The sequence below is a fragment of the Aegilops tauschii genome, chromosome 4, assembly GCF_002575655.3.
Source record: "Aegilops tauschii subsp. strangulata cultivar AL8/78 chromosome 4, Aet v6.0, whole genome shotgun sequence".
NCBI classification, from domain to species: Eukaryota; Viridiplantae; Streptophyta; class Magnoliopsida; order Poales; family Poaceae; genus Aegilops; species Aegilops tauschii.
Window position 1 is genome coordinate 235,641,654 of NC_053038.3, and position 9,832 is coordinate 235,651,485.

The 9,832-nt window shown below is 42.5% G+C and overlaps 1 protein-coding gene across 1 annotated transcript; it reads left to right on the top strand.

Moving 5' to 3' along the window:
- The first annotated feature begins 231 nt into the window (after window positions 1-231).
- LOC141021792 (uncharacterized) lies at window positions 232-777 on the top strand. The gene has a single exon (XM_073497641.1). The coding sequence runs from the start codon at window positions 232-234 to the stop codon at window positions 775-777; it is 546 nt and encodes a 181-aa protein (XP_073353742.1).
- The last annotated feature ends 9,055 nt before the right edge of the window (window positions 778-9,832 follow it).

Below are 9,832 nucleotides of genomic sequence, written 5' to 3' on the forward strand. Positions count from 1 at the left end.
ACTTGGAACCAGGCTTGAGTTCAACACGGCTTTTCACCCGCAGACGGATGGACAAACCGAGAGGGTTAATCAGATTTTGGAGGACATGTTACGTGCATGTGCACTTGACTATGGTTCCAATTCGGATGACAATTTGCCGTATGCTAAGTTCTCCTATAATAACAGCTATCAAGCCAGTCTGAAGATGGCACCATTTGAGGCACTCTATGGCAGGAAGTACAAAACCCCTTTATGTGGAATGAAGTGGGTGAACATCAGCTCTTTGGGCCTGACTTGATTCGAGATGCCAAAAAGAAGGTCATGTTAATCAAGGATAGATTGAAGATCGCTCAGTCTCGACAAAAGAGTTATGCTGATGCTAGGCGCAAAGATGTGGAATATGCACCTGGAGATAGGGCATACCTTCGAGTATCGCCACTTCGTGGAGTTAAGAGGTTTGGAATCAAAGGGAAGTTGGCACCACGTTTCATGGGACCCTACAAGATTCTGGAATGTAGAGGAGAAGTAGCTTATCAGCTAGAACTACCAAAAGCTCTATCAGGAGTTCATGGTGTATTCCATGTCTCGCAATTGAAGAAGTGTCATGCTGAATTGGCAGATATTCCTTTGAATGACATAGTTTCTTTGGAGGCAATTCAGTTGGAGAAGGACCTAACATATGAAGAGAAGCCTATAAAAATTCTTGATACAGAAGAGCGAGTCACTTGCACCAAGACGATCAAGTTATGCAAATTTCAGTGGAGTCATCATACTAAGGAAGAAGCCACTTGGGAGTGAGAAGAAGATCTGCGAGCGGATCATCCACATATTTTCTCTAGCTAGCTGAATCTCGGGGTCAAGATTCTTTTTAAGGGGGGTAGGTTTGTAACATCCCAAATTTTTAATTTGGAATGTTATATTAGAGCATGAGCATTTTGCGTAATTTGATCATCATTTGAATAATTTTAAGTGTTTATGAGTGCTTTCCTTTTCAATCATTTTTCTTATTATTAAAGTGTTAGAATGGCAACCTATACAAAATTGTAATTTGCATATTAGTATTTAACCGAACACTAGGAATATTATCCCTATATTGCATTTTGAGTAATTTAATTATGTCCAAATAATATTTTTACTAGACTCCAAATAATAAGTATGTTATGCAAAAATTATTATTTTATATCTTGTTTAACTTTTCCGCGCCTTTAGTAATCTATACTCCTATATAGTGTACCAGTAGCACGTCATATGGACCGTTGGATCTTCACAATCGGACATCTCATATTTAATGGCTTGCTCTACATGACTACATGGCTGCATATGAACCATTGGTTCACGTTGGAGGGATTCGCGCATGCTCCATCCCTGTGTTGTCAGCACGCCACACTCACATAAAATTTGCAGGATGCACACGTGATGCTCCCATCACTATCTAGAAATTTCTAGCAGACTACGTAAAGTACTATAGCAACTAGCAGGCTACCAAGTAGGCATCATGATGAACATGAGAAAAGGCATACAGTGGAGCTGCATGGGCATACGCCATAGGCACAAATGCTGGAAATGATTTTCTACTTGTGGAAGCAATTTAACCAATTAACGAATGGAAACAAAATAAAATTGCAATATGTGTTACAGCTAAATATCTTTTACATTCCCTTATTTGTTTTACAAATATTATCACTCTTGTTTCTTTGTTTGTTTCTATCAGTAAAGTCTTGAAATTTTGATCAACGAAAGAGAAATAATTAGTGTTTTAATAATTATTTTATGTGTAACGATGAATAAGTTGCAACATGATTACGAGGAGTAATCTAGAATAAGAAGCTAAACTAAAAGGAGAAGAGGGGGACAAAAAAGCCTTAATACACTTCCCAGTCAAAAAAAAATAAGTTGCAACATGGTGCTTTTTCAATTGCTCAATTCATAACGCATTAAAATTTAGTAAGGTAAACGATTGAGGATGAAGCATTTTCTCTTCATGGTATTCTAAATTGTGTAAAATCAATATTACACGCATACACTATCGAATATATTATACGTTTATAACTATTATTATTTTGAAAGGGAAAGACACATGTCATGCATCATCATAATGCACACAACCATTTTTATTAGAAGTTATTTGTGTTGTTCAAAGTACTAACATATGAAAAGACCACCACCAGTCGGAAAAAGATTGCATGACTTCTACCACCTTTTAATCAACGATTAAATAACCGTGATGCTATTCAATCGAAGTTTGTTGGAAGGGGGTGTTAAATCGAACGTTTTTATCACAATATGTCTCGAGGATGGCAAATTTAGTTTGCGAGCATAGAAAATCCTGGTAAAAAAATTAAACTGAGTCGGATTTGCCATATTTGCTAACTAAACTTGCAATCATCGGCCAACATAACTGCTAAGCAAATCGTTCGCAATTGCCGTGCTCCCCACGAACTTCGCTGGTTAAGCCAGTCCTTAACTAATTGACGAGTTGTGTGACTACCCGTGATAGTTAAAATGATGATACTTAAAATTACACGACTTACTATACGTGTTTATAACTATTTCATATGCGAAGGCGAATTCTACGAGGAGGTAGAACCGTGTTGCTGCGAGTCAGAAGGCAAGTTACAACCTTGACCATATTTATCCCATGTTTTTTTTGCATTGATTTTCAAATCAAGTAGTATGCATGTGTAGGGTTTTCATATTGCTGTTTTCACAAATATTTTGCTAGTAGTAAGACCTAGGATCAAATATTATTGGACTATACGCTTAGCGATGCTTGTAGTTGGGGTGGACCAAATGCAAAATATTTTGAAAATTACAAACTTGTTCCCTTGGAACAATGATTTAGAAAATATTCTGAAAAACAAAACTATATTATTTTCAACTTCTACTTCCTGGGCGGAACGAATGGACGGGACCGTCTACAAGTGATTGTGCCCGATCGGGGTCTTGCAGTGAATGCGCCCGAACGGAGATGTGCACACGGGTTTATGGTGGGGACCGCCGTCCACGAAAAATGAGATCTTCCAAGTACTGTTTGAGGTATCTTACGAGTACAACCACATGCTACTATGGCTCTGGCTTAGTTCTTTTTTAACGGGAAACCCTGGCTTTGGCATTGCCATCGATGATGGGCCTTAATTGCCAAGGGAGCGAGTGTGCTAGGACTAGGTCAAGTGGGTTGTTCTGAAAGACTTCATCACAATTTCCTCCCTCTCGTGTACCATAGGGTGCAATGACAAATGGGGTTTATTGTGTCATGTGGGTAAAGTGTCTGCAGAGTCTAAACTAATCGATTACCCATGCCCCCGGTTACGGGCAATTTGAGCAACTGAAGACTTGGACGGAAGAAGAATCTCCCCTCTCTCTTCTCAAAGCTATTTTAAAAAGAATTAGGTGGAAGTTAAACACAGTGGGGTGTTTTACTTCAACCTGTCAAAAAAATAAATTTTTTTGTGAACCTTGGTGCGGATATCCAAGTATTCACTTAAACTCGATTTCTTTTCCTTTCTTTATAGTCTAGGGAAAAATTGGCTTTCTGCAAATAAAGCATGACTTTTTGTTATCACCTTTGTTGCAACTTGCGAGTACATTCAAAGTACTTACCTGTACATGTCATGTGCAGATGATGAGTGACGAGATAGGGCTACAGAGCAACACTCAACTAGCCTTGTGGCGATTGATGGGCTCAGAATTATTATTGTTATTTGCTTCCGCTATGTAACTCAGCCTTCAACTGAGAGAGTTGTAATAAATTGAACTTTGGATCTTCGATGTAATAAAATGACGTTTGTGCTCGATATTCATATTTGTACTGGGTGTGCTAGCTTTTGATCCAGGGATAGCACAGAAAGCTCAAAAGATTTGGACCCCATGGATTCAGATCGTTACAAGAAGAGGAACAAGTTAAAGATTAGAAGAGGAAGAATGGAGATTCTGTTTCTTTCTATACAATGTTGGTTGCCCACCCATGATGAATCAGAGCATCCAAAGAAACGCAATTCCATGCTGTCTCTCTCTCTCTCTATGTGGGCACATGCATTTGGAAACTCAAGTGGGAGCATTAGCTGACCAATTAAATGTATGTCTGTTCACTAATACGAATATCATGACACATTCGTATTGGAACAACAAAGCTTTGGAATTATGATTGGTGTGTTATTTAGCTTTAAATGGTGGAGTGCTGCTAGTAGGACCTAAAGCACCTACGCAGATCATAGTGTAGATATAATGGGAAAACCCTAAGCATCATGAGTAAAATCGGGAAAGTGGAACTTGCTGGAAAATAAGTGATAGTATTGCCGATACGGCTGGAAAGGCTTCGGATACCGGCCCTCTACAATTGAAGGCGCAATATAGTTACTATCCGTCTAACTCTCAAGGGCGACACATACGACCAAATACAAAGAGTTGAAAGCGTCCATGACAAGCGACATGAAGACCAATAGAAAGAGTTGAAAGCGTCCATGACAAGCGGCCGAATAGACCTGTAACTGCAAATGTCCCTGCTCCTCTTCGCTACAAGGAACATACTGTGCTACTATTATACTCCCTCTGTTGCTAAAGACAAGTCTCTGTAGAGATTCCACTATGGATCACATACGGATGTATATATACAGATACATTTTAGAGTGTAGATTCACTCATTTTTCTCCATATGTAATCCATGGAGGAATCTCTACAAAGACTTATATTTAGGAACGAAGAGAGTACTTATTAAAGATGAACAGAGGAGGAGCATGTTAAAGAAGAGCAAGCAGATTTTGGGTAATAAAATGTTCATTGCCCACACATGGTGAACCAGAGTGCATAAAGACTGCAACTCCCTGCTGTCCATCGATATGTGTGGCGAGCGTGCTTTTCGAAAGTAAAGCAGGAACATTAGCTGGCCAATTAAACATTCTCTATTTCAGTATAACATGTCAGCATCATATCAAATTCATATTTGAGAAACTAAGTTTGGAATTATGAGTGGCATGTTGTTTAGCTTGATGGGTTGAGGAGCACTGCTTGCACGTCTCAAAGCACCTATGATGATGGTACTGAATATATGGGAATGTCTACATGCAAGTCGCCTGAGTTTCGTCATTTGGGTCAGTCGACCATTTCTGGCAGTTGGATGAAGATCATATGTCTCCTAACCCTTCTTCTTCCTTGCCTCTTATTCATCCCCTATAGACCACCGCACGGGCCGCCGACCGAACCAGCTCCGGTCTTCCGCCGGCCCCGGCCATCCCTCTAGCCAACCCCAACCCACCCCCAATGGCGTCCAGTTTTGCCTCTGGCGAGGCCCCACCATAGCACGACAACCGCCCCCCACAACTAATGTCCCTACCCCAAACCCTAAGATAGATAAAGGGGCAGCCCTCCCGCTAGCCCATTGCTTCCCTCCAGCGAACTCCAAAAAATCGACTGACCCAAAATTGAAATTCAGTCGACTATCATTTAAGCTACTGTGGAATATAAAAGTGGAATACCATAAGCGTTGCGAGTATAGTGGTGAGCGTGCCATGGCGGATCTAAAGGTACAAACCGGACAAAGGCAACTTTTGCAACCAATGTTTGCTTTCAACTATTAAGTACAATATGATTCAAAGTGATGGACAAGAAATCACAGTCAAGTAGTGGCCATCTATTTTCTTGCTGAGATAAAAATCTTGAGCAGATACAAAAGAGTACCCCTCTGGTGTGGCGTCGTGTAAGCATCTGCTGAGGCGTTGTGGGTGTTGCGATAGCGATGGCTGTCGGCAGCGTGGAAGCCGATCTAGGAGGGCAGACGGTGGCGGCGAGGGAAATATCCCGGTGCGGTGGATGATGGCGCGGATGAAGCGAGAGGATGCGATTCAAGGATCCTGGTCCAAAGCCGTGGATGAGAGAGGTCGATCTCTTGTAATGGACGACGGCGACGGGGTATCAGCTCCAGCATGGTGGAGGAGGACGATGGTGGATGGGGTGGCAGACAGAGGACACTGGGGTGGACAGGGTGTTTTTTCGCCCATGGAGTACGAATGGGGAAATGGAGGGAAAGAGGTACGGGGAACTATGTCTTCAGGACGCGCTTGTCTCAAATGCGAGGAAATTTACAAACTTAGTCCCCGTTTAAAATTGTATACATCACGACAATATTGGTCGGTTGGGGATAGGATGGTAATCTCGCATATACCAAATATTTGCCGACGGAGATTTCGGCCGAGGAGAGAGTTTGTTTTGGCGCCCACCGTGTATGAATCCAGGGGAGGTGAGCGGCGATTTCGGGCGAGGAGAAACTGTGTTTTGGCGCCTAGCGTGTATGAATCCCGGGAGGTGAGAGGCGGAGGCGGTTGTGCCACATTTGAGTGAAATTACAAGCCTACCCCTATCAAAACCTATACATATTGAGCCGATGGGCTTTGCGTGTCATGGATAGGCAGTAATTTCCATCTTGCAGATTTTGGTTTCGGGCGGTTACTGCGAGTTTCCCCGCTTCATTCAACTTTCTGCAGAAAAAGATTACACATTTACCATGCCAACTCAATTCCAATCCATTTTCTATTCTTTTTTTCGGGCGGGATCCATTTTGTATTCGATACAAATCTATATCCATCATTTTTTATATGTACTTTCAAAAGCACAACAAAGAATTCTGCTCCTTTATATATAAAATATGATTTACAAATGCAATGATCTCAAAACCTTAAGATTGAATTCAAAATATTTAAACCAAACTATGTTCAACTTTGAATTCAAATTTTTGAAACCAAATTATGTTAAGCTCAAATGTATGTATCGCTAATATCAATATATTAAATACCACACATGTGTGCAAATTCAAATTAGTATGCATGTTTGATAGATCAATTTTGGTTCAAGTATGAATTACATGTACCATCATCTGGAATTTAAATTTTTGAATCCCTTTTATGTTGACATCTTCTATACACAGAACTAAATATTTTAATCTCGTTTCATGCCCATCTCTCTCTAGGTCTCTCTCACGTGCTCCTTCATGTAGCTATCACTATCTTTTCTCCATATCACCCGCACGCTCACTACATGCTTCTCCTTTTTTTGCAAACACGGTCTCTCGCTGTCTCCCTCAAGAAGTGTCACACTCTCTCTATCTTCATAGATTACACGGTTTTCATTATCTCTCGTGTCTCCATCGTTCTCTGGTATCACTGTAGCTACCTAAGCTTTCCTTTTCACCGCAACACACACACACACACTCTCCAGGGTTCTCTCACGCACCCTATATCTTTCTAGATATGACTCCTACCACTAAAATTTCTCCCCCACCCCCCACACACACCGTTTGTTGGGGTCTCCTTTCCGGCTTCATCTCTGTTCCAAAACTAACATTATTCATTTTTTTACCAATCAGACAAACTCTCCCCCCACCTCTCTCACTCACGCACACACACAACTCCCGCTTCGGATCCCCCTACCGACTATCGTTTCTCCCTCTCTCACACAAAACTCTTTTTTTCGCACCCCGACTCGTATCTTTCTCACAAACATTGATCGACCAACCTCTAGATAGGTTTATCCATCAACCGCGCACTTTCGCTCCCTATATCTATGTAGATTTTTCGTCCCTTCTTGAGACACGCCCTCTCGATCATGCGCACACACACAATCGCCTCATTTTATGGTAATACATCTAGCACTTCGTGTCTTTTTGACACATGCACTTTGTCCTCCTCCTCTCTCCCTCTTTCTCTCTCACACACATGGGCTTTTTGCAACAATGTCCCACTTTTTGAATCTTGAAACTAACCACATTCCTCCCTTATCTAATCAAAATAGCCAAAGGAATATATTTTGAGTGAAACGTCTAAGATATTTTTAGTGATATGTGTATATCAAAACTAGAATGGTTTCTATCAAATTGGTGAATATGTATTACTCTACTTTGGATGCATTGCAATGCATTGGCACATTGCCTTACTCTATTATTTTTTGGACACCAGACAAAAGCCGGAGTACATATACGAAGAGAACACGCGCATGCACATAGTCTGTCTCGCTGTCTCGCACACATGAGAGTTACGTAAGGCACGGTAAGCAAATAAACCCATAGGTGCATGATTGCTGCATGCGCGGGTACCAGGTACGTGGTGGAGCGCACCTTTGTAGGAATAGTCAGCTCGCATGATAATTTGATCAATAGGAGTTGATGGTCGGGAACCACAGGTGAACGACCTGGAAGCGGTGGCTCGCAAGTCGTCACTGATCGAGTTGCCACGTTTAAAATATCATTTTTAGCGGGGTAAGAGTTCTGATTTTCAATGGCGCGTTATACTATTTTTTGGAATGATTGGTATGGAGTGAAAATGGAATTCATCAGTACTACATCCGTCCTGGTTTACTAGTCCCCATCGTATTTTGGGTCAAAGTTTGTCCACGAATTTTACTTGTAAAACGTGAATGCAAAATGAGATGTTCTTATACTCAAACAAAAGAGGACCGGAGGGAGTGATTGCTCTCACATGGATGCGACCTCTCACTGGCCTAGGCATTATACTGGCATGCCGGCTAAGAGGGCCCCACTTGTTGCACGCCAGGATGAACACCCCTCCTCGCCGCATTCAACCGGCTTTAGACTGCCCCTCCTACCTCCATTGAATCCGCCCGTGTGCCGGCAACACATCCTTCCGTGATCCAGTCGACAGCTTAGAACACAACACCGGTTGGTCCTCTTGTCTGCTTGATATTAACAGGCCAGACACCTGGCAAGAACCGGACAACACCGTCGCTCCCCATATCCTCCATGCACCATTTTCTCCACATTCTCCATAGCATCCGGTGAGTTGGAAGACGAGTTCTCTGACATAAAAGCCGGCTGGTTGCCCCGATGAGCCATGCAACTCGATGCCCCGCCTCTCTCCCCTCCCCAGGCCATCAGTACCATGGGCGAGGCTGCAGGCGGGCAATCGGAGGAGCAAGACCCCGCTCGAAGCTGGCCCTTGGTGCATCAACTTGACGCTCCAAGCCTGCTCATAGAGGACTGGCCAGTTGCTACACGTCGGCACACAGGGGACCACAGCGTCCAGTGCACCATGGCAGGGCCGCGCCATTTGACACAAATGTTGGCGGAACCACGACATGTCGGCTGAGGTGGCTAACACCTCCGCGGCCACCGTCGACATCGAGGAATAGTAGACCACGGGAGCCGTCGCCGCTCAGAACCCATGAAGGATAGGACCACCGCCAGCATAGACACCAGGTGTGTTGCCCGGTTTGGCTCAAAACATCATGGACCCCAGCCGCGGCCGACATTAGAAATTATACCTGCTTCCAGAAGTTATTCGTGTTAAGTTAAAAATGTCCAAAATATAATTAATTTTGTATGGTCTTGTTTTGTTGTACTTGCACTGGTTGTAAGAACTTGGGATTTTTCTTTATTTATAAGTCTCCTCACTTTTTTTTGCTTTGAAGTGAATCATGGTTGTGTACATTATCTATGAATGTGAAGATAGCTGCGAACATGAGTGTGATGTGGAAGTTGAACTTGGAATGTTGGGCTTGTGTGTGAACTATACCATGTCCAATGGCTCGTCTGTTATTGTTCAGAAATTAATGGTTGTTATTACATGACCCGGAAAAAAATATTTTGTGCCACATCTCGGCATCACAGACTTACATACATCTCAGTAGCTGCACGGACTTCACAACAGGCATGCTGACTAGATAAACATTTGAACCTATCTATTATGAATGAAAATTTGTATTGACGACAGTTTTAGATAGCAAGAGACGCCTAGCCTTCTCTGCCTCTGCTAGCTTCTTCCTGGCTTCTTCCATGTCTTCTTTGGCTTGGGTGAAGAGAGCATCTGATTGCTCTTTTCGCTTCTTTAGGAACTCAAATCCATTCTCAAGG